Genomic DNA, 26805 nt, shown 5'->3' on the forward strand with positions numbered 1-26805 from the left:
AATATGCTCAAAGCAAGCGCCCAGCAAAATTGGTTAAGAGTGTCAAAAACAAACAACCGTTAGCATTTAAACTATTAATTTGTCCACCACAATATAAAATCACCAACGGAAGATTGTCTTACACAAAGCCCAGGCTTTCCCAGTAGTTTTATTTCTATGGTGGCACTGCTACCTCACGGTGCCGAGGTCCCAGGTTCGATTCCGACACCATGTCACTGTTCGTGTGGAGTTTGCACATTCTCCCAGTGTCTGCGTAGGTCTCACCCCCACAACCCAATGATGTGCAAGGTAGGTAAATTGGCCTGATTAAATTGCCTCTTAATTGGAAAAAAGAATTGGGTACTCTAAATTTATTTTGAAAAAAGTTTTATTCTTGGTGCTGGTGAGTGGTGGTTGGGGGGGGGGGGGGGGGGGGGGGGGCAGGAGGAAAGAGTTGTTTGATTTAAGGAAAATATGGAATATAGAGTTGCAACAGCAAATGTTTTGAGCCACTCAAGCGCCTCAGTTTCTTCTCCTGCACAAAAATACATTTACCACGTGGGATTCTGCCAGACTTTGCATTGCCTGGCTGTGAATCTGCCTTGACCAAAGTTGATCAGCCCCAGGGAAAACAAATTCAACTGCAAGAGGGATTAGGAATCCACCATTTTCTCAATCAAACATAGTACATGATACTCATCAGATTATGGAACTACAGGGAAAAGACCAAAGCAACTTGCTCATCACATACCTCAGACTAGAAAGGTGGAAACCTCAAACTATCCCCACCTTCAACTTGGAAATCCAAGAATGTACAAATGTATCAGAATATATACAAATATTTGGTTAAAATTTAGGTAAACTCAACCAGTTAGGTTACCAGTCCATGCCCTTGAGCACAGACACACAGCAAGACCGATTCCAGCTTAACTCTAGATGATGACATTAGCAGAGGGGCCTTTGACTATAGAGGTGTAGTAATTCCATAATTGCCAGAACTCCCAACAGCTTGGTCTCCTGAGCCCTACATGTGCAGGGAGGGAGCTTGCGAGAGTCAAGTCTTCAGCTGGAAGCCAGATTCCATCCTTTCAACAATGAGATCCAACGGTCATCAGTCCGCATCAGAGCACACCTCCACTGGCCACTATAAAGTTAAAGGGAGGAACCAGAGGGACTGAAGGCCAGTGAACTCTGAATTTTGATGTACTCAATACATTCCAAGGCACAATCTGATACATTTATGATTCTTGGGCAAGACCAAGAAGGAATTGGTTAACATATTAATGAAAACCCAAAAGCAAGTTTTTATTTGGAGGTTTACTTCCCAATTTTGGGAAATTTCATTTGTTAGTTTTGAAATCGGACATCTCATTAAAGCATTTGCAATATCACAGTTAGTATTCACAGCACAGTAGCAAAATATTCTCTTTTTGTGCGAAAATGAAAATCTGACTACGTAAGAATCTTCCTCAAGCTCAGAAAGCAGTACTGAGTGTTGGGAGGCTGCACTAACTGATCCACAGGTCATCTTTTCTACCTTACCACACTTTAAAAAAAGAAATGGCCACTAATTGTGCTGGCTTCTGAATGTTAATTAACCAATTAAATTCAGTCTCAATACTTCCAGGGCTACTGCTAAAGTCCAGTGTGCAAACTAAGCTTGAAGCAGATATATTACACAGCACAGTTCAGCTCCAGGTGATTTTCCACTTTTGTTATGTAGTCTCTACTGTTCAAGAGTAAGTAAAGACGCCACAATCCCAGGTGACCGCAGACTGCTTTCCCCTTTGAAGGGGAGAGCTGACTGGTGGTGATTTAATCTGAGGATCACCACCCCTCAGGCGAGGGGCAAGGTTGAGAAGGCCGGGCCGTCGTGAATAACCTCAGCCAGTACAGGAATTGAACCATAGAACATAGAACAGTACAGCACAGAACAGGCCCTTCGGCCCTCGATGTTGTGCCGAGCAATGATCACCCTACTCAAACCCACGTATCCACCCTATACCCGTAACCCAACAACCCCCCCTAACCTTACTTTTTTTTAGGACACTACGGGCAATTTAGCCTGACCAATCCACCTAACCCGCACATCTTTGGACTGTGGGAGGAAACCGGAGCACCCGGAGGAAACCCACGCACACACGGGGAGGACGTGCAGACTCCGCACAGACAGTGACCCAGCCGGGAACCAAACCTGGGACCCTGGAGCTGTGAAGCATTTATGCTAACCACCATGCTGCCCTTGTTGGCCTTGCTCTGCATCGTGAACCAGCTAATCAATCAACTGAGCTGACCGATCCCTTGCCCATGACAGACTGCCAAGTTAAAATTAGATGGGTCAGATTTTCCACCAATTTCTTTGTTAAGAAATAATCTAGCCCTAAAAGCCATTCAAATCACCCTAAACTCAAGACCAGCTATTTAGGAGAAATGTGCGAGCTCTAATAATTCTTGGACAAAAAAATATATTTAGCTCCATGATCAATTTCCAGCACAAAATATTTCCAACGCAGGTTACCGTGTTTACTAGAAGGAGATACAATTTTTTAGGAACTCAATGTTGCTTCTAAACTGGTAGAATATTAAAGCCAATGAGACTACAGGAAAGCATGAGAAATCCAAATCTCCATAATGCTGTCCACAAATGCAGGGCTGGGCAAGTTTGTTCAACTTAATGTTGAGAAATGCCAGCCAGTTTGAAGACATCAGTGTAGTGAAGGAGGGAACACTAGTTACCTTAGCTCTACAGTATAATAAGAGCAAGAATGTGCTCCACATTTCTAAGATTTTGGGTGTTGAGCACAGAAAGTTATCCAAATTAACAAATTAGAACACAGAACAGTGATAGATTGGAATGAAGCTTTTTTTAAAAAAAGGTTAGAACAGTTTGTTAAGGACACTTAACTTAAGACAAAATTTCAACAAAATCCTCAAAACTTAGGTGAGTCTCAGCCATATTACTACAGGATACAGGACAGCAGACAAATCCTCCAGCCCTTCAACAGGGCAATTAAGACACTCACATCCCATGTAGGAATAAACATAGGAGGCAAAATGGGGATCATCATTCACAGATCATCATGCATCTTATTATGGAAGCAGACAATAAGAGTTCAGTGAGCAACGGTATAAATTAAAAAGTGAGAATAGAAGTTTTACAGAGCTCTTTGCTTGCTCTCTGCAGGAACACTGCACAATATATGGACTGAGATGCTTGCTAGAAACTACAATGGGCAACCAGATGATTTGAAGGACATGAAACCATCATGCTAGAGTCCACTGCTACAGGTCACACACATGGTAGATGCAATGCCATATTTCCAAACAGCACCTTTTGTAATAACACAATTGATTTTCTGGACAAGGGAGAGTGATGATTTTAACTGATGAAAGAGCAGATTGTGCCATTTGTAAACTCGTATGATAATCTGTCCCCTTAATCCAGCAGTAACAGCCTCCAAGGAGGCCGTGTATGAGGCACAAAAGGACTCTCAAAAGCATTATGTGAGCTCCGATTAAAGATCTCTTGTTAAAGGCATTCTTCAGTGGACAGTAGGTAGAGAGGATGGCCACAGTATGGGTTAGCCTGCAAGGCGCCCAGGCATGAATTAGGGCAGGTGTTAGTTTTAACAGACAGGCACAGGTCACATGTGACAGAGCATGTAGTACATGTTGCCAATTGTGACAGTTCTTCAGGACACTTACCACCACAGGAGAGGTCATCTGCAAGTTTGATGATTATGGCTTCCTCGAGAAGACCACCTAGAACACGGCATGTCAATTCCTCAAGGTCAGTTTTAGATCCAGGCATGTCCATGACAGATAAGAGTGCACACATGAGCACCTCTGCAGGGTGTGAGCACTCCACTATACTTCATGGCAAATTGCTCCAGTGAATCTGGTAAAAGGAGTTGGACACATCTTAGTAGTGATGAGTTTCCAGTGGGCAATATCGCGCAAGGTTAAGTCTGGCATGAGTGAAGGTTGCAGCATGCTGTGTAGCACCCAACATTGGCAAATGCAGTTTAGAACCTTTTTGTGATTTCTTCAGGAGAGATGGATTAAGGTATGCCAGTGACCTCCACATCATCCACTCAAAACCTGGAGGTCCAAAGTTTATCTCTGGGGAATAAAACTGTGCATTGTGGGAGTTGTTCAGGTTCCAGATTACCATTAGCCATGAAGGGTCTAGCTTTGTCATTGTAACTGGAGACCCTGGATTAAAGACGTCGGTAATTCGCATTTTCCTGAAACGGTGTTGAATGGACCATGGGTGTAGAGGTTGCGTGTTATCTGGATCCACAAAAAGAGATTCTAAATATACTTGCATTGTTTAGTAAGCAGCTGTGTTGTGTCGTCCTGAAAAGATGGAGAATCTTGGTTGCTGGCGATGAAGGCAGATCACATTTGAGCATAACGCTCACAAGCTAAGGCTTGCGATTCACAAAGCCAATCTCGTCAACAGCACTGGTAAAATACGTGGTGCAAGCTAAGTATTGAGTGGCTCGATAAGCTTTGGTCCAGAAGGAAGTGTACCATTCAACTGCAAATGTCCCGAGGTCTGCAAGATTATCAGTTAGGGTCATCTTGATAAAATCCCTGGCCAAATTGGCTGGGCTGACTCAGCAAGTATAGATGGTGGAGTCATGAATTAGCAGTGAAGGCTTGGCCAGTCTGACTATTTAAGACAGGGGTGGGCAAACTTTTCCGTGCAAGGGCCACATTCAGAAATTCACAATTCACAAAGGGCCGCATAGTACGTATATAAAGTAAAATAATTACTTCACCCGGTTATGATTCTGGGCGCCTCATATAGAACATAGAACAGTACAGCACAGAACAGGCCCTTCGGCCCTCGACGTTGTGCCGAGCAATGATCACCCTACTCAAGTCAACGTATCCACCCTATACCAGTAAGTAACCCAACAGCCCCCCCCCCCCCATTAACCTTAAAAAAAAATTTAAAAAAAAAAAAAAAAAAAATTTTTTTTTTAAATTTTTTTTTTTTTTTTTAGTGACTTGGTGGGCCGCAGAAATACCTTTGGCGGGCCGCATGCGGCCCGCGGGCCGTAGTTTGCCCATCCCTGATTTAAGATATGGTGTAGTTTATGAATTATGTTTCGATTTTTATGCAACAAAAACTATTTTATTTTAAACAGTGAACCTTGCAACTTCATTCTTTTAATAAATTCATGGGTCCTTCAAAGACAACATTGCGATAGTCTCTGGGCAGAGAAAAGTGTGCTTCATCAATTAAGGTGACAAATTGTCAGTCTGGTGTCAGACTCGATGGGCCAAACAGCCTCCTTCTGCACTGTAAATTCTATTATTCCATGGTGAGCCAGGTGATCACTCAAATAGCATGGTGCACAAATAATGTCAAAGTAGGGAGACAGACTTTGGCACACGAGTCCAAAACCATCAGCAGGTTCCTAATCCCCTTTTGTCTGGGTGGGAGGGAGAGTTGGGAGGAGGATGCAGAGATGTTTCAGCGGGATTTGGACAGGCCGAGTGAGTGGGCATATGCATGGCAGATGCAGCATAATGCGAGCTATTTGCTTCAATAGCAAAAATAGGAAGGCAAATTATTATTTGAATGGGTGTAAATTGAGAGAGGTGGATACTCAGCGAGACCTTGGTGTCCTTGTTCATCAGTCACTGAAAGTAAGCGTGCAGGTACAGCAGGAAGTAAAGGGGCAAATGGTATGTAGGCCTTCATAGTGAGAGGATTAGAGTATAGGAATAGGGATATTTTACTGCAATTGTATTGGGCATTGGTGAGGCCACACCTGGAATAGTGTGTGCAGTTTTGGTGTCCTTATCTGAGGAAGGATGTTCTTGCTATGGAGGGAGTGCAGCGAAGGTTTACCAGACTGATTCCTGGGATGGTGGGATTGTCATATGAGGAGAGATCAGACAGTCAGGAGTATATTCATTAAAGTTTAGAAGACTAAGAGGGCATCTCATAGAAACTTATAAAATTCTGACAGGATTAGACAGGGTAGATTCAGAAAGAATGTTCCCGATGGTGGAGGAGCTAAGAACTAAGGGCCATTGTTTGAGGATATGGGGTAAACCTTGTAAGACTGCGAGGAGAAATTTCCTAACCCAGAGAGTGGTGAATCTGTGGAATTCACACTACCACAGAAAGTAGTTGAGGCCAAAACGTTGTGTAATTTCAAGGAGTTAGATGTAGCTCTCGGGGCTAAAGGGATTTCGGGGGGGGGGGGGGGGAGAGAGAGAGAAGAAGAGAGAGAGGCTCAGGGTATTGAACTTGATGATCAGCTATGATCATAACGAATGGCGGAGCAGGCTCGAATGGCCTCCGCCTGCTTCTATTTTCTATGCATGTTTCAACGTAAACATGCATTTGCAATTATATAATTATCATACAGACTACCTTACAAGCTTCAGTCCGATTCTGGCTGACTTGATCAGGCTGAAATTACACTCATGAGGAAATATTTCTCTGGTTGGTCCAATTGCTTACATAATGAGCATGAACTTTCATGTGAATAAACCAAGGAAGTTCAAGAATCTTAGCTTGTTAGAAGGCAAAGTTGGTGCATTTGGAAGAACAAAGTGGCAGTGCGGAGTCTTGGCATCAGCAGATGCATGGATTTCATCGAACAGTGAACCCAAGTCTGGGGAAATCTCTGGTGGCCGAATGCTAGGGTGCATGACTTCAGATCAGTGCCATACCTTTTTGCTTCACTATACATGAGGCCAGGATGAAGAAGTTGTAGCCAATGTAAAACCGACACATTCAACAGTGAAGGGGACATCTCTTAATCCTAATCAAGGAGGTAGAGTTTCATGACTGGGCTCAGATGTTGATCTTCATGCCCTTTATCCGATTGCATTTTGAAATGAGCCAGATCTAACTGGTAGACACCATAATGCAGATGGCTGATCTGTCATATCAAAACAAATGATGAAACTTTAACTGCAGAGTTGCGTGATACAATGGGGCAGTAATTCACTAACATAATGGCTAAGTTCACTTTTTGTTGAGTGGGACATCCCGTCACCTCTGACTCTGCATCCATGGAAGGTGATATTTCATGAGTCTCTTCTCCCAGGTGAAACCATCAATCAGGAAAGGTGAAAGATAGGATCAAGTGTTAAAAGTGCAGATGTTAAAGTGCACCAAGGACCAAAAGAATTGACTGTCTGGATCTTTCCTGGCATTACTGCTTCGGTGCCTGGATGAGAAGCTGCTGCTGTGATTGCATCGTAATGTTGTAGACTAAGTAGAGGCCAACCTCCCTTTGTGCGGCAAAAACTCACCAATTTCCTTCAATGAGAGGTGTGAAAGGGTTCCAATGCTGTCACCAATCGGCTGTGTTTACCTTCAGGTTTGCACATAAACCTATCACCGTTATCAACAGTGCTTAGGTGAAACGCCGAGTTTTAACAACTACGAACGCAAACACAAGAATAAGCAATGCAAAATGGTCACACCCACATGGGAAAGGACTCAACGGCCGTAATATTTAACAGGTAGCAACAATGGTGTAAAAGGTTTAGCTGCTAGCTTCAAAGCACCTATGGAGAAGTCCGACCTTGTCAATTTTGGATCTGTAATGTGGTAGAAAACGATTTGCTCACACAAGGATGAAACAGCAGCTTATATATTCAGGTCCTTCACTAAAAGTAGACTGTGGAGAATAGGAATATGACAAATTCGAGAAAAATCTAACTTGGAGTTCAAGACCAGAGAATCTCAATAAAACAACATTATAATGGCTAAGCTCCTCTTCGCAAATATATAATATATAAGATAAAGTTGCTGCATCAAAATGACGGGTGAAAGGTCGCTCGATCGATTCAACACTTGAAGCAACCATTTATTCCATTGAACAAGCGAGTGAGCAATTCCTCTACCCAAATTCAACATCTTAGAATTTTAATGACTTTGGCCAAGTCCACTTTCACACCACCAAATCAATGAACCCCTGTCAAAAATGCTTTGGGTAAATTCCAAAATTAAGAAAATATTTTAAAAGTAAACAGAATTTGTCTCTATTTCTACATTAATATAACTATCTGCTGTTGAGCACTGCAGTTACTTTTATGAAAAGAAAGCAAACATTTCATTAATCCAACATCTTCACTGACTGCCTTTAATTTCCGCAGGCTAACAAAATGTCATTTGTCCGCTTTAGTGAAGAGGGTCTTGTGTGGCAGTAACTTGGTGCGGCTGTCAAAACCCCAACACCAGATTTTTTAACTTCCACATAGTTCACACTTGAACTACCGCTTCTGTGATCTACAGCAAGTTACCACATAGAAATGATGCAGTCACTTAAATTGACACTGCAGAATCTGCTAGTCACCAACCTATTTTTATCTGAGCACTCTGCAGACCATTTTCTCACTGCACAAAACAAAAATCATACCCTGTGGCTGCTAACAGAACAACGGAGTTTCCCTTAGTCTGGCTGCAATAAAATTTGTTATATTTGGCTTGTCCCTTCTCATTCCAATCACATCCTTTGTTTGCAAATGGCTAAAAATGGTAGTTCTTTTCAGCTTTGTCAATTTTTCCACTTTTAGCAAACTAACAAGCCGAGAAGATTTTAAAGAGCAAGAGAAATGACAGTTTAGGGCATTTCTGCATTAAATTTAGGAGGCTAATCTCAAAATACCATGAATGATAAATTGCATGCGTGAACTGATCAGATTAATCATTATGTATCTGATAAAGATAGAAACATAGAAAAATAGGTGACCATTCAGCCCTTCGAGCCTACTCAGCCAATCATCATGGCCAATTATCCAACTCAATAGCCTAATCCTGCCCCCCCCCCCCACCCCCCCCCCCCCCCCCCCCCTTCCCTTCAGTGCTGTATCTAACTGCTTCTTGAAAACATATATTTTGGCCTCAACTACTTTCTGTGGTAACAAATTCCACAGGCCGACCACTCTCTGGGTGAAGAAATGTCTCCTCATATGTGTCCTAAATGGTGTACCCGTATCCACAGACTGTGACCCCTGGTTCTGAACACATCCACCACTGGGAACATCCTTCCTGCATCTACCCTGTCTGGTCCTGTTAGAATTTTATAGATTTCTACGACCTCTCTCTCCCCCCCCCCTCTCATTCTGCTAAACTCCAGTGAATACAATCCTATCCGACACAATTTATCCTCTTACCGGCTGCCTGCCATTTGCCATCCCAGGAATCAGTCTGGTGAACCTTTGTTGCCCTCTCTTTATAATCAAGAGCATCCTTCCTCAGATAAGGAGATCAAAACGGCACACAATATTTCAGGTGTGGCCTCACCAAGGCCCGTATAATTGCAGCAAGACATCCCTGCTCCTGTACTCTAATCCTCTTGCTTTGAAGGCCGACATACCATTTGTCTTCTTTACTGCCTGCTGTACCTGCATGGTTATCTTTAACGACTGGCGTACGAGGACACCCAGATCTCCTTGCGCATTCCTCTCTCCTAATTTATGGCCATGTGCAGATGCCGGCGTGGGACTGGGGTGGGCACAGTAAGAAGTCTTACAACACCATGTTAAAGTCCAACGTGTTTGTTTCAAACACTAGTTTTCAGAGCACTGCTCCTTCCTCAGGTGAATGAAGAGGTATGTTCCAGAAACATATATATATATATATATGCAAGCATTAGCAAGTAATTAAATCTTTACAGATCCAGAGAGGGAGTAACCCCAGGTTAAAGAGGTGTGAATTATCTCAAGCCAGGACAGTTGGTAGGATTTTGCAAGCCCAAGCCAGATGGTGGGGGATGAATGTAATGCAACATATCCCAGGTCCCGGTTGAGGCCGCACTCATGTGTGTGGAACTTGGCTATAAGTTTCTGCTCGGCGATTCTGCGTTGTCGCCTTCAGGATGCGCGACAACTTTAAACCTCTTTAACCTGGGGTTACCCCTATCTCTGGATCTGTAGACTTAATTACCTGCTAATACTCACATTCTAGGCATTATCTGGCATCTTTGAATTTGTCTATATATATGTTTCTGGAACATACTTCTTCATTCGCCTGAGGAAGGAGCAGTGCTCCGAAAGCTAGTGTTTGAAACAAACATGTTGGACATTAACCTGGTGTTGTAAGACTTCTTACTAATTTATGGCCATTCAGAGGATAATCTGCCTTCCCATTTTTGCTACCGAAAATGCTTTAATGGGGTGCAAACAATATTGCAGTTATGCTCCTATCTTCATGCTATTTCTGGTGATGCCTATGCAGAGTGCATTTTAAACGCCCACCCAAAACCATATGATAGTAATGAATAATTTCACAACATGGATGAGATACCAGATATTAAGGACAAGGACTAATAAGTGGTAGTTCTCTTGTTACCCAATAAATCATGATTATCTTGCAATGACAAGTATCTGTTTTACATTGCTCAGTTTTATTTTGTTTTGTCTTAACATTGGTCTTTTAACACAGCAAATTCTCACTTAGCATCACAAATTTCACTTTAAAGTCATTTTGCACTGGTCTGACATAAGGTCACAATGTCCAATCGGTGTCATTTTGGAGCAGATTCTGTCACTTGCTGATGCTCCCTTGCACAAACTCTACAGCTCACCGCTTGCCTCTCCTGAACGCTCACTGAGTGAGCGATTAGCGAGGAGGAGCCAGAGGGTCAGCAGTGAGAGGGTGGGTTAAGGAGTGGGATGTGTGTCAAGCAGGAGTTTCCAGGAAGGACAGGTGGTGAACTGAAGAGAAGTAGAAAGTTACATTTCTTAAATATATTTTAAATGTTGGTTAGTTCACCAATATAGAAATTTACCAATGTAGAGTATTTCAACTGACATTAAGATTTAATGTTTTTTTCCTGATGAGAAAGGTCCTGCAGAACCCAACTACAGCTTTGACATTGCTTTTCATGGGAAAATCTGATTGGCTTAAAGTCATTTCACTAAAGTTGCACTTTTCAGGGACACAACTAAAACGTTAAGTGAGGACTTGCTATGTCTAAATACAGGCCTATTCTGGTGCAACAGTGAGTTTCTTCATTTTATTGCGACGTAGTGCAGAAATCAGAGTGATCTGGTCTGACAAAAGAAAATGAATGGAACATTCATGGAACATTTGCAGATGACACTAAGATTGGTGGAGTAGCAGATAGTGAAGGGGACTGTCAGAGAATACAGCAGAATATAGATAGAGTGGAGAGTTGGGTGGAGAAATGGCAGATGGAGTTCAATCCAGGCAAATGCAAGGTGATGCATTTTGGAAGATCCAATTCAAGAGCGAACTATATAGTAAATGGAAAAGCCCTGAGGAAAATTGATGTACAGAGATCTGGGTGTTCAGGTCCATTGTACCCTGAAGTTGGCTGCGCAGGTCAAAAGAGTGGTCAAGAAGGTATACAGCATGCTTTCCTTCATCGGAAGGGGTATTGAGTACAAGTGTTGGCAGGTCATGTTACAGTTGTATAAGACTTTGGTTCGGCCACATTTGGAACACTGCGTAGTGTTCTGGTCGCCACATTACCAAAAGGATGTGGATGCTTTGGAGAAGGTGCAGAGGAGGTTCACGAGGATGTTGCCTGGTATGGAGGGCGCTAGCTATGAAGAGAGGTTGAGTTTATTAGGATTACTTTCATTAGAAAGACGGAGGTTGAGGGGGGACCTCATTGAGGTATACAAAATCATGAGGTATAGACAGGATGGATAGCAAGAAGCTTTTTCCCCCCCAGAGTGGGGGACTCAATTACTAGGGATGACTAGTTCAAGGTGAGAGGGGAAAAGTTTAAGGGGATATGCGTGGAAAGTTCTTTACGCAGAGAGTGGTGGGTGCCTGGAACGCATTGCCGGTGGAGGTGGTAGAGGCGGGCATGATCGCGCCATTTAAGATGTATCTAGACAGGTACATGAATGGGCAGGGAGCAGAGGGATACAGATCCTTAGAAAATAGGCGACAGTTTTAGATAAAGGGTCTGGATCAGTGCAGGCTTGGAGGGCCGAAGGGCCTGTTCCTGTGCTGTACTTTTTCTTTGTTCTTTGTTCCATAACGCTAAATTGCTGTTTTTATAAAATTACTAACAATTACTCATGGCACTGCTTATGGGAAGCCTGAAGTTGTAGTGTTACTGGTAAAAACATTGTAGTATGCTCAATGCAATTCTGTTGAAGAGGTGAGTGCGCCTTCAAGAAGTCAAAGTCAAAAACTGTTGAATTCAACACCAGGCTCCATTCTCCAAGATCATCCTTGGAACCCAACTCTGGCAAAGCTGTTGGTCACGATCTCCTAAAACATCTTTGGCTCGGCATCAACATTAGGATATTTTTCTAGTTCAAAGTGCCATGTAAATGCAAGTTTATGTTGGAGATATCCTAGCTGTTAGGATGTTGGTTTTCTTTCACTGGTAGTGTGACAGTGTAACTGCACCAGCCTGGGTGTATATTCTAAAATTGATGGAATGTATAAAGGAATATTAATAAATCAGACATACTGAAATATAACTTTAATATTAAAGGGCAAATTAATGAATGAAACCTGCAGAACTACTAGCTGAGCAATTTATTTATGGGACTATGTCTCATGTAGAGCTTGGCCTCATTAAAAATTTAAGGGCAACGGTTGGGGGGAGGGGGGGCAAGAACAGAATAAAAATAAACATAGCTGAATGAATATATACCATTTAAAGTCACAAAAGAACTGGTTTGTAAGTGCTTTTGTACTAGGGGTCTGCTGTCAATTGCAAACACATAGGCTTTCCTAATGCGTTCAAGGTGAAGATAACATTCTCCTCAGACCCAGCAGCAATGCAACACTTTTAGTTCCTTCCACTGGGCACAAACCTGGGTACATTGCTGAACAGCAACTTAACAAAAATTGCAACATGACAGAACACATGATTCAACCAGGTTGGCTATCAAAATATAGCCTTCATTAAACAGTAATAACCCTCAATTTACCAAGAGAAATTACATACAAATTCTCTAACATCGGGTCTAGTTCAGCGGTTTAGATTAAGGCTGCTAATGAGGTCCAGAACAGTGATTTTGCTGGAACAAACTCAACATATGGTCTGGTTATTGGTGAGTAGTTGCCCATTTGGTGCACCTCCATTCCAGTGGACTCCATCAACCCCTACAAATCACCTTGCACTGTGGGTGCAAAAGACAATATCTACAGTATCTCACCAAGGTTACTTAAATTCCAGCTCCTTTTGTCAGAATTTCTACCGAGAAGAATAGCACACTCAAAGCTCGGGTAACATCATGTCCTTCAAAGCCTACCCAAAGTCACCCACATTCCTGACCTGTATCACGATTCTTTTGGCATCATTGCAACAATATCCTATAATGCACAACACAACAATATTGTGGGAGAACCTCACAAGGACTGCAGCAGTTCCAGAAGTCGGCTCAGCACCAGCTTCTCAGAGCACCACAGGATGCACAATAAATGTCCCCTTATCAGCCTCACCATATCCAAAGAATAAATGAGAATTAGAAATGTTTGCGGACTTCAGTCAAATATCTGCAGTGGAATAATCCAAACAAATTAAACATTTATAAAGTGCTCTCAACACACAAATATTTTGCAATAGCTATATAGCAGCCCTTTCTGAAACCAATCTAAGATTTGAACAGACACAGACATTTTTCCAATTCCACAATATAGATCTTACAGTTGTGGACGTTCAGCAGTGAAGCACAAAGCAGAAAAAACATTGGATTCTCCTTTAATCCCATAAAATTTATTATGCCGAGTTTCTGCAGTTACACCTCCTACACATACCACACCTTGTTAATTTTAGTGTTGCAAGCAAAGTTTTTCAGATCTGCCTTTTTAAGGCAAGGTGGAAAGGCAATTACAGCTACAAGTTCCTAAAGCCTGGTGTGCCACAAGGCAGTTTTTCAACTCCTTTGGATAAATCCCTATTTTACGACAGAACTGACTGGCAACAACTTGCATTTATATGGTGCCTTTAACAGAAAGTATCCTTAGACACTTAGATGTGCAAGACAAAACATGAATGTCAAGCCAAGATGATATTAGGAGAGACCTGATGTTTGAGTGACGAGGTGGGTTTTGAAAGAGGGTCACAAATAGCATAGGGAGGTGCAAAGGCAAGTGGTTTGGAGAAATTCCAGTGTCTAGGACTTGCCAAGCTGAAGGCATGTCTGCCAATGCTGGGGTGAATGGAAGGTTTCACAAAAGACCAGAAAATATGTATGCGGTTTGTCAGGATGGAAGAGGTGAAGGAGATGGGGAGAAGCAAAGTCATGAGGCAATTTCAAAAGAAAAGTGGGTTTCAAATTTGACACACTGGGAGACTGCGAGCCAACCCAACTCAAGCCAGTAGGAATAGAATAGGTGAGAGTTTCAGCAGACATTGAACCAAAGTTACAGAAGTGAAAGTCAACCATCTTTATGATAGCAGCTATGGGGATCAGAAACTTACCGAGGCTCCAAACAGCCTGGCTCACCCCCAGAGTGATCAGGAAAAAGGAATCTCTGGCAAGGGTTCAGAATTTTACACACGGGCCAAAGACAAAGACTTCAATCATTAAAATACACGATTAGAGGAAATTGCAGCCCATCCAAAACTAAATGTCAGAACAGCAGTGTGGCGACACAGAAGCAGTATCAACTGAGGTAGCGGGGAAGTAGAACTGAAGGTCGTCAGCATATGTGAAAGGTGAACTCATTGGAGGGCCATATCACCAAAGGCCAGCATGTAGATGAGGAACAAGTCTTACTTGCAATTTACTCACCTAATCAATAAGCTGCTTGAGCATGAAAATCAGGTGTCAGATTTATTAGGTGCAGTAAAGTGCTTAAAGATGCACTTAAAAGGTGCATGGTGATGGTTGATTGGACATTGAGTTACAATTCAAAGCTTAAAATACTAAGCTTTCACAAATCAGCCAATTTTTATATCTCAATTATTCGCTCCATATGACCATTCGCACAAGTGTGCGTGATGTAATTATATAGAAGTAAAAATAAAAAACCATAAATGGAAATTTAATTGATCTATTGCCGATATGTAACTTTGGTTTTCCATACTGAAGCAGCTCTTTTTCTATTAACAACTCCCTTACTATAATCTTAGATGGTTTCATTCTGGTTCCATACAATTGCTATGCCATCAAGTGAAACCTTATAATTAGAAGTTGGTCTTTGTTTCTGTACCAATTAAAAAGGACGATTACTCAGATGTTTCCTCTGCAGAACTAACTGCTTCCCCACACAGTTATCAAATGACTCACAATGCAATGGCATGTCTTTAATTATTATTTCACCCTGAAACTGACCACTGCTGCAGCAGCAGCCCTGGTCCAATAGCCCACTAGTTATTTAAATTGGCTTGTCTGTTCCTGCTCAAAATGCAAAGGTTAACATTGCTACATTACAGTGAGAATTCAATCATAGTACATTAGTAAACAATTACTATTTCCTGGTACAAGCTTGGATCTTTGCAGGCTCCAGGGTAAGAGGGCAGGACAGGAAGAGAAGCCATTGTGGAGGAGAATAGCTTTTTTAATTTATAAATGTTTTTAGAGAGTTTTTGGCATACAAAACAAATATAAATATGAACAGTGGGAGTTAAACAAGAGAACAAGTAAAACTAGAACTTTTTACACAGATCGGTTTTGACTATTTACAAAGATACATCACAGTTTCCACTTCCTTTTCTTTTATTCCATCCTTCGTGTTTGCAGTGGGTATAATCTGTTTTAGATTGGATTATATGGGGAACCAAGAGAAGATAATCCCACTGAATTACAAACAAACGAGGAGGATGGTGACAGTTTCAACTGCACCTCCATTCCACGTTAGAAAATAATTTACAAAATCTAGGCTGAAACTGGCATGCAACTTCTTTTGGATGGTACAATTAATGGTGGCCCACTGCTCTCAGATCAGTATAGAAGATCCTGTGGCACTATTTAAAAGAGAACAGGAATTCTCCCCAGTGCCCTGGCCAATACTGATCCATCAACTAACATCACAAACAGGTCCATGGATTGGATTGGGTTTGTCATGTGTACAGAGGTACAGTGAAAAGTATTTTTCTGCGAGCATCTCATTTAATACATGTAAAGAAAATAAAATAAAAAGAAAATATATAATTTGTGTGGGGCTGTGTTGTGTGCAAAATTGGGCCAGGTTATCGACATTGCAACACAAGTACACTGAAGAAAGTATTTCATTAGCTGTAAAATGCTTTGCTACATCAGGCAAGGAACATTAGAATACAAGATCTTCTGAATTCATGCGAAAGGCAGTGGACAAGACAGAGTTTGTGCATCAAATGCAGATTCAAAGGACATCATTTGTATTTTAATGAAGGCCATTTTTGTACAGTGAAGAAATCCAGCTGAAAAGATGGGTACAGATTTTAGTTTGATGGGGTGCAGGTAACAATACAATATGTATAGAATGACTTACAAGAAATTGAAAATAAGTTCCATACACGACTTCTATTTAATGAAGAATCCAAATAGTGAAAATCTTCCCCTAATGGTGATATTGTGCCCTTTGTTGTCATTAGTACTAATAGACAAGGATTGGTATACGGTACTCACCAGATTAGCTGATACTTGGTGACAAAATATTAGCCCTGCGCTTACTTTTTTGGGCAATTTAATCCTTTCAAATGTGTGGAAAGTCCTATTCCCTTAGAACCGAATCAGGACCAGTTCTACCTATGCCCGTTCCCACCAGCAGATTTACCACAGAGGGAAAACAAGCCTACAGGGTAGGGGGAAGGAAAAAAAAATTGGAAAATTTCTCCTTGAGGGGAGCAAAACGAGTCCATGAAATCATTGACAAATGCTGTGCGCAAAATGTGCCATTTTTGTTTACACATAATTCAATACAATTCAAAAGTAATTCAGTTGTGTGTGCCAGGAGTAAACTGTACAAGAAGGATTAAGTATTGACTTTAAAAGTACTGACTCGCAGAGAATAGCAATTTCCTAAATGTGCGGTGTGACAGTGCATTTTAGAACAGAATGACAAACTTGCTGAAAAAATGTGCATGGTTTGAATCAAAACAAATCCAAGCCTCGAAAGGTGGTCCTCGAGTCCCTCAATTCAAGTCACTGTTCAAGCAACACCTTGCTAAACAGCCAGGACTTTGCACAGTGGGCTAAACAGCTGGCAGAACAAAGCAGCAGCGTGGGTTCAATTCCCGTACCAGCCTCCCGGAACAGGTGCCGGAATGTGGTGACTAGGGGCTTTTTCACAGTAACTTCGTTGAGGCCTACTTGTGACAATAAGCTATTATTATTATTATTAGGATCAAAGAGGAAGCTATTTACGCTCAATTATTTTTTTAAAAATTGGACTGCAACTTCCAGCATCAACAATGAATGTAGAAATCAGGTGGTGCCCTGTTCCTTCACAAGCTTTGCTATACTGGCACCTCAGATTTGCTATTAAAACACATGAAGGGTGCAAAGTTGCAGTACTTGCCTGTTAAACATGCCAGAAAATTTAGGGCTGCCCATTCAAATGTGAATGACCTTTTGTTAATGGTTTGGCAAGTTTTAATTACCATCAAACCACAGCACTGATAAATGTGGGTCGCATTCCTTCAAGTTTTTAACTATCATCGGACAATTTAAAGAGGACATAAAAATTAGCTATTTAAACCTTTTATTTGTTCCTCATCAATCAATAATCATTATGGTCACAAGTAGGCTACATTAACACTGCAATGAAGTTACTATGAAAAGTCCCTAGTCGCCACACTCGCCTGTTCGGGTACACGAGAATTCAGAATGTCCAATTCACCTAACAGCATGTCTTTCGGGTCTTGTGGGAGGAAACCGGAGCACCCGGAGGAAACCCACGCAGACAATGTGCAGAGTCCGCACAGACAGTGACTCAAACGGGGAATCAAACCTGGGGCCCTGGTGCTGTGAAGCAACAGTGTTAACCACTGTGCCTATAATTTTTTTAATTATTGTCACAAGTAGGCTTACATTAACACTGCAATGAAGTTACTGTGAAAATCCCCTATTCGCCACACTCAGGTGCCTGTGCAGGTACTCAGAGGGAGAATTCAGAATGTCCAAGCAAGTCTTTCGAAACTTCATCTCTCAATCCTATCTTTCTTTCCCTCTTTATTTCACACTCTGTAAACAATTTTACATTCAGTTAAATATTAAACCTTACTGATTTAGACTCTGAGAATGTTTTTCAATAATTGGTCGAGGAAACACTCTTGCCTGACAGATGCACACAGGTCCCAGATCCCATGGTGAAGATGCCACACAAATGGATCTCCAATTACCTGAAGTCGCCACATACAAGTTCATGAAAAGTCTTGGGGCAGCTATACTACTATTAAATGGCAAGCACCATTCATTTTCCATTGATGGCAAAATTCAGCCCAATAATCTAACTCCAAAAAACACAATGGATAATCAGGTATCATTTGTAAAGGGGACAAATGCTCACTCCACACTGAACAGATCTTCACCACCATTATGAAACCAAAATTAAAAATGTGACATTAGTTCTTCATGGACAAATAAAGCCAATGATCTTACAGACTTGTGATCTTCCATTAAAAAAACGATCAATATACCCAAAAACATAAAAGCGTTATGTATGTACCCCACCCAATTTAAAACGTTGGGACTCGTTAAACGTTTTGCGTAATAAAAAGCTACAACACCCCACAAATGCAAAACCAGATTAGCATTCACAAGTGTCAGCTGATGCTATACAACGAGAGGATAAGGGCCTTTCCCTCAATTGGTCAGATTGTAATCTTATCTCAGCTTGACCGGACATTATGCATTTCTGCTCAAATAGGATAAAGTAAATCAACAGCCCTGTTCAATGATGGCATTTCGCACAGAAATAGAGCAGGCCACATGCCTTTGCATGGAATCATGTGCACCATTTTGAAACGGGGAATAGCTTATAATGCAAAGGACATGCATATTGCACAGCAGAAGTAACCTCTGAAGGTGATGGAATGAGTCCCACTGGAAAGATTGTGCATGGTAGGGCATACTTGAGATATGTACAACAAGCTCAGAGTGACAGAAAAATAGCCTCATAGTCAAGCATGACAACAAGGTCAAGTGGTTACTTTGCCAGCCTAACTTTGGAAGATGAGTATAGAATTTTTTTTAAGTTGGGAAAGTAGGCCAGACAAAAATACATTTCCAAGAAGCTATCAAAGGTGAAAAATCCTCACCACCATGCAACGTCAAACTCCCACTCCTCTAACCAGAACTTTAGATAAAGCACACTGCAGTGCCCTTTCTCAGGGGGGAGCGGGGGAGATGATAAAACTGGCAAGATTGGCCAACAATTTGGATACTCACCCACTGGATACAAGTGTTAAACTCAGTGATGGAAGCAATGATGTTGCAGTTGGTGATTTGTTGTTATTTAGCTCAAGTTCTGATAAATATTTGACACTAAAGGAATTCCACTATATGCTTTCATCATAATTAAGCCTAAAATTAACATTAATAGAAAGATATTAAAATGCAACATAAGGCAACAGTAACTAGGATTAGCATAGACGTTATACAAATCAAGTCTATCATACATGTTTACCAAGGGAGTTTGTGAAGCTCTTACCAGATTAATACTGTAGGCCTTGCAAGTGATATCCTCCAGGCTCTGATTCTGCAATTTTTCTGTGATTAGCGTTACCATGGTAGTTGTCCCTTTTTCACCGCTCACACTAACAAGCATTGGAGGTTCTTTATGTGCGGTTTCAATATTCCCCATGCATTCCCTGGTTGCCGTGCTGCATCCCCGTTCTTATTCATAGACCTTCACGACAGCTGCACTGCTCACAAGCCAACATTTCCTTTGGTACATTCAATTATCTGCCAAAATTACAAATGCAACAAAGAATTAAAGGTTTTATTGCAAAATTCATTTACAAAAAAACTGGGGAAAAAAAACTTGTTGAAACTTTGCTACGTCAGGCTAACCCATGCCCAAGTTCATTCTAATTAACTCTTTCCAAATACTAATTGTGGACATCAGTCCAGTCATCAAAGAGTAAAGTTTAAACACTCAATTGGAGTTCAGACCAATAAGAATTTCAAGTAAAGCCAGTTTCGTGGCCTATGTTTCCTCCAATAATTCTGTCTTGTGCAACAATCTTGCTAAAGTTTAGATAACTGCGGCAAGTAACTCACCTCCTGATTCCCCAAAGCCTGACTACACTGGCTGTACTACACTGCACCAGTCAGAGTGTGATGGGTTGCTCTTCACTTGCCAGGATAAGTGCAGCTCCAAAACCAAGATGATTGACACCATCCAGGACAAAGCAGCCTGCTTTATTGGCACCCCTTCCCCATTCACTCGCTCCACCACCGCACTGTGGCAGCAGTATGTACCATCTACAAGACGCATTGCAGCAATAAATCAACAGCACCTTCCAAATCCACCACCTAGAAGAACAAAGCCAGCAGATACTTGGGAACATCGCCACCTGCAAGTTCCCCTCCAAGGCACTCACCATCCTGTCCTGGAAATATATCACCGTTCCTCCAACATCGCTGGATCAAATCCCGAAACTTCCTCCCTAACAGCATAGTGGGTGTACCTACACCACACTTCCTGCTGTGGCTCAAGGAGGCAGCTTACCCCCCTTCTTAAGGACATTGAGGAATGGCCGATAAAAATGCTGGCCTAGCCAGCAATTCCCACGTCCTGTGAAAGAATGAGAAAAACTGACTAGGTTGTCCCCAGTTTCAATCAAATAGCTTGTGACTCTTCACAACTGGCCAAATTCACCCATGACACTGATAAAGACAGAAGAGAATTTGCTCTATAATGGAGTGTTGCAAAAACAAAAGTACTCCATTAAAGCACAGCACCTATAGAGTTTCAGTTTTATGGACAAGGAACTAGAGCCTTCAAAAAAAAGGGAAACAAATCTAGGGAGGAGTACTTTCACTGTAAAGTGTTAACCATCCTTTTTTGGAAAAAAAAAACTGAAGATATTACTCATTTCCCTCCCAGCAGCTCATTTCAGTATTTTTCTTGAACCGATAAGCCAACCAAGCTGCTGTAGGGTTACTAGAGCGGCTACACATCACAAATCAGATTTGAAAAAATCCTACATGCTACGTTGAAAGTTTTGAAGTGGAAACTTTCTTTAAAACCAGTTGAGCACCCAAGGCACACCCATTCATCACTCCACAGCTCTGGTTCCTGCAAAAATGTTACATCCAGATTAGAATGCCGGCCCATAATAGGAAACACAACGTACCTCCAAAGCTGTTCCAGTTATGAGATTCAACCCAAAAACAATGATGTCCATAGGAGGCATGGTAATAACATTTAAGATCTAAGTAATAGCACTGTACATTCTAGTTCAAGCATGGTTACCCTCATCACTGGCAGATACTTGGTCAAACAATGAAGCACCCACAGCCATTATATTTTAATTCCAACTAAATGTTTGAAATTGGTTTCAAGTTAGTGCGGCTCTAACTACATTAGGGGAAGATCTGATATTGCCGTATCTTCAGCCAGTGATGCCATCCCAAAATGCTAGCTTGAAAACCCTAATAAAGATTAGTCCTCAAATAATTGCAAAGCAGGTTAACTTCCAGTACCAGTCTATTTTTACCTCATTGCCTCGGATCCTCCCTCGCTCCATTCACATATCCTGCGTTCCTTTACAAATGTTTCCAGTAAGAAGATATTTGTAAAATGTTGCCCAAGTATCTCAATTCAAGCTCCTATACCCTCTGACCATGCGCAAAAAAGAATCAACTCTCTTCCAAGGGATCTACTCACAAGCTAAAAGCCACTGTGGTAAGTAAGCAAGATCTCTGTAAAAGTAGTTTAGACAAATTCTGTCCAGGAAAACAGAATTGACAGACAAGCATCTGTCACCACTTGCAATTCCGAACACGTGATGTGAAATTCAACTGCGGCAACTTTTGTTCGGTTCAATTCTAGCCTTGAGTGACTATTTGCATGGAGGTTGCACATTCTCCCCATGTCTGCGTGAGTTTCCTCCAGTTGCTCCAGTTTCCTTTCACAGCCCAAAGATGTGGTTTGCTGGATTAGCCACACTAAATTGCTCCTTAGTGGCTAAAAAGATTAGGTGGGGTTTCTGGGTTATGGGGATAGGGTGGAGTCGTGAGCCCAGGTAGGGTGCTCTTTCAGAGGATTGATATAGATTTGATGGGCCGAATGGCCTCCTTCTGCCTTGTAGGGATTCTATGATTCTACATTTTGCATAGATAGTGGTCTAACATTGGCACAAATATTTAAAATGCTGTTGTAACTTAATCCATTACCTCACTAAATGTTAACTTCAATAGATGTTACATTCCCAATCATGTGTTGTTGCTAATAGGCCATTATAAAGAGAATATTCACTAAGTTCAAAAGGGTCCAGATGGATGGTTGCTAATTATGTTGATGATACAAAGATAGGTAGGAAAGAAATTTGGGAATAGGACAAAATAAGTCTGTAAAAGGACATAGATAGGTCAACTGAGTGGCAAATAGAATATAATGTGGGAAAACAGACTTGCTACTTTGGCCAGAAGAATGCAGCAGAATTATCGATATACAGAGGGATCTGGGTGTCCTGAGGTTATTGAATGGAATATGAAAGTCGAGATCATTTACCATGGTTCATGCGACCATATCTGGAACACACGTAGTTTTGGTCTCCTTATTTAAGAAAATGCATTAGCAATTCAGAGAAGGTTTATTTGATTGATAACCTGGGATGGGGGCATTAGCTTATGAGGAAAAGTTATGCCTGTATCCATTCAGAGGTGATTTTATTGGAACAGAGAAGATTCCGATTCTGAGGGGACTTAACAGAGTGGATGCTGATCGGATGTTTTTCCACTTGTGGCAGACACTAGCACGAGGGGACTGTTTAAAAATAAGGAGTCTCCCATTTAAGACAGAATTTTTTTCTGAGGGTTACGAACCTTTGAAACTTTTCCCCAGAGAGCAGTGGAGGCAGGGTCAACAAATGGCACAATGGTTAAGGTAAAAGTAGGTAAATTCTTGGCTAAAAAGGGAATCAAATGTTATCGGGGTAGGTGAAATGTGGAGGCCACAGTCAGATCAGCTGAAATCTTATTGAATGGTGGAGCAGGCTCAAGGGGCCAAATGCCTACACCTGCTCCTAATTTGCATGTTTGTATGTAAATTGGAAAGTAGCATGCATTTTTGTCATAACTGCACAAAATGGCAGTCTTGAAATCTTGCTACACTCGACATCATGTTGGTTATGGTATCTGAAGATTAGACTGTGTCCCGATTAACTCGCTCATCGGCAACATGGAATTTGCAATCAAAAACTACTGCCAAAGCAGTAAATAATTTCCCCCCAGATCTAGTTCAAAGTCTTTCATCATGTCAAATCAAACAAAAACTGCAGGTTGTGTATGTTCACCCGTATTCAATTAGGTGCAAATTTTGACACACTGCTTTGTTTTCATCAAGATTTTCTACAATTTCCAAAACATCCTTGGTATTGGTTTCTACAGGTGGCAAAGGCCAACTCACTTAAAAGTCTCCACGGTCACAATTCCCCGAATGAAAGATTCAAGTAAAACCTCACTGAAATTAAGCTGCAGCAATTGCCATCTTGCAGAGTCCACTTTTTGTTTTTGCATAGCCTACCTGGAGCAATATCGGAGTAAAAATCATTCATTTTAAAGAGATCTTGATTAAACTCACTGACCCTTGCACAGGCATGGCATACAATATGCTAGCGTCTTAAACTACAGTGCATTTAAAAGGTGCTACAAAGCTTTATTTTTTACAAAATCCATCCACGTAAGAACTGGCTGCCATTCCGCCACCCCCAGTCAGAATTAGTCCGCATTTAATATCTCAGACAAAAAGCTTATTTGTTAGAAGCACAATTGCACAAACAAAACAGAATTTAAATAGACTTCCAGTCTTTATCTGGCCTGAAAATCTCATGATCCAAAAGCTGCCATTTTGGAACAAGTCCTTCCAATACGAAAGCTATCCCCTATATTTAGTTTAATATGTTTTTTTTGAAAAAGGACAAGATTTTGAAAACTAAATGCAGCTGCTTGAAAGTAGCATAATTATACCCTTTAATTTTGAAAACCTCAAGCGAGGGCATAATTAAACTACGCAGTTTCTAAAGCTTCTGTATTGTCAATAAGATCCTGAAGATGATAGCCATTTGCAGAAATTCAATTTCAACCAACATTTCACATTTTGAAAGCTCCAGGGCTCAACTGAGAAACAATCTGCATTCCAATTATTTTCTTTCTTTTTTAATGAAAGGTGAGCTTATTTCTGAGTATTTGAGACTTTAAATCAACATTCGGCTTGAGCATTTAGTGGAATTTAATTATTTTTGTACATTAATTCAATCACAATTATGAACAAGAATCAATCTTTGGTTCCCGATTTTTCGTGTGTAATTTGATTGAGTGCAATTTTCGCAGATATCAGCAGGAGAAACAAGGGGCTTCACAAAGTGGAAAAAATATTTCACTGCTGAAACTGGACTAAATATCTTGCTGCCATTCAGTGCAAAAGAGAGAATGCACACTACAGTCCAAACCTCCATGATGACAGCATAGTGGCAATGTTAACATACTAGTAATCCAGAGGCCCAGACTAATGATCCGGGTACCAGGGTCCAAATCCCACCACGGCAGCTGGCAGAATTTGAATTTAAGTGACACTAATAACCGTTGTCACAAAAGTAGGCTTACATTAACACTGCAATGAAGTTACTGTGAAAATCCCCAAGTCACCACATTCTGGCACCCGTTCAGGATCGCAGAGGGAGAATTCAGAATGTCCAATTCACCTAACAGCAGGTCTTTCGGGACTTGTGGGAGGAAACCGGAGCACCCGGAGGAAACCCACGCAGACACGGGGAGAACCTGCAGACTCCGCACAGACAGTGACCCAGTGGGAATCGAACCTGGAACCCTCGCGTTGTGAAGTAACAGTGCTAACCACTGTGCAACCGTACCGCCTAACCTGGAATTGAAAAACTAGTGTCAGTAATGTTGACCTTGAAACCATTCTCGATTGTTGTAAAAACCTATCTGGTTCACTAATGCTCTTTAGGGAATGAAATCTGCCATTCTTAGCTTGTTTAGCCTACATGTGACTTCAGACCCACAGCAATGTGGTTGACTCTTAACTGCCTCTGAAATGGTGTGGCAAGCCATTCGAGCTGTTCAAGGGCAAATAGGGATGGGCCACAAACGCCAGCCTTGACAATGATGCCCTCATCCCGTGAAAGAATAAAAACCTAAAGCAATGCAGATTCAATGAAGGACCATTGGTTAAGTGCAGCTTAGTGTTTCATTTTATTGTTGGTATTAAAAAGAGGCACGACAAACAAAAGCAACATAAAAAATAAAATTCATCGCTCCTGTTCTGTATTATTCTTTTGATTCCATGTACTTCTGAATTGTGTGAACTGAGCTCATTATAGATCTGCACTAATGCATCACTTAGTCAATGCCATCTGACAAGCTAAAGGAGCCTCATTTCCTACACATGTGTAATGTCAAGCCACAAACCACAATTTCATCTGATATGTGCTAAATTAGTGCCTAAATTAACCAAACAGGAAGATTAGCCATAAGAGCTGGTAATGCAAAAAGTTATCAAAATGGATCAAGTATATTCTATACATTTTTTAAATGTTTATCCTTTCAAAGCAATAACTTGTATTTATGCAGCTCCATTAATGTAACAAGTGTGCGCTAAAGTAAATGACACTGAACCACAAATGTATTACTGCAGATGGCCAAAAGCTTGGTCTAAGAATTCAGTTTTAAAAAGTGTCTTAAGAGGTGGAAAGAGAGGTAAAGAGCCAGGAATTGGGAGGGAATTTACAATGTACAGCTACCAATGGTGGAGCGATTAAACTCAACTAAGCTAGAATCAGAGGAGTGCAGATAGCACAGAGGCTTGTGGAGCTGGGGAAGATTATTGAGGTGAAGAGGAGGCTAGAGATCATTGGGGAGGGTGGAATTTGAAAACATGGGTGAAAATTTTAAAAGTCAAGACATGGCTTAACCAGAAATCAGGCGTGCCGGTGAACAGGGTGATAAGAGGGTGGATCATTATACCTGACCAGGCGTGTATTGGAAGAATCAGATCTGGGTGTAACAAAGACATGGCTGAGGGTTTCAGCAGCTGATGACTCGAGGTATGTGCAGAGCCAGGTGACATTAGAGGTATAAAGACAGAGGGAATAGACCCAGTATACGAAGTCAGCAACTCATGAAACTCACATGAAAGAAACGGAGGGACTGTGGAAATACTCTGGGGGTAATAGGACAAATGCAGCAAATTAGAAATGCAGCCCCCACTGTCTGCCTGATCTGCAAATTGTATCTGAAGTTTGAATTAAAAGAGGGTGCTGAAACCATGTTCCACCCTGGCCTTCAAACCACTGGCAGCTCCATTTGATTTTTATTTAGCCATGAACCTGAAAATATGGAGGGGCCTTTTCCCAGCATTGCTGCCACAGACAAAGATAGAATCAAATCACCTATTTCTGTTGTATAAGCAGGTGGAGGTATAGGCAGATTAACATTAATTAGAACATAGCTTAAACTTGCTGTGCCCTGCAAGTTTTCATAGTCGTCACCCAAATGGCCCATGCTACCAAAAACACGAACATTCCTACAGCTTCCAGACAGCAGTGTCAAATGCAAGATCTGAATACAAAAAATTGGAACTCAAACCATACAAGGTTCCAGGAAGAGAGCTCTGTAGTGAAGGGCAATATTGGCAGAGACATTAAAAACCACCTAATCATTCCATGGATGGGAAAGGACTTTTGCATGGGAATACAACAGCCAGAGTTGATGTCAAAATATCATCAA

At 41.4% G+C, this 26805-nt stretch overlaps 1 protein-coding gene across 1 annotated transcript in view; it reads right to left on the reverse strand.

Annotated features, from left to right (window-relative positions):
- Positions 1-26805, reverse strand: part of LOC119963921 (protein FAM53A-like) — a 135268-nt gene that overhangs the window by 93620 nt on the left and 14843 nt on the right. Inside the window, 1 exon segment of the mRNA XM_038793340.1 lies at positions 19541-19794. Within this exon segment, the coding sequence (XP_038649268.1) occupies positions 19541-19693 (153 nt within the window). The 5' untranslated portion in view covers positions 19694-19794.

Source organism: Scyliorhinus canicula, chromosome 3 (assembly GCF_902713615.1).
Source record: "Scyliorhinus canicula chromosome 3, sScyCan1.1, whole genome shotgun sequence".
NCBI lineage: Eukaryota > Metazoa > Chordata > Chondrichthyes > Carcharhiniformes > Scyliorhinidae > Scyliorhinus > Scyliorhinus canicula.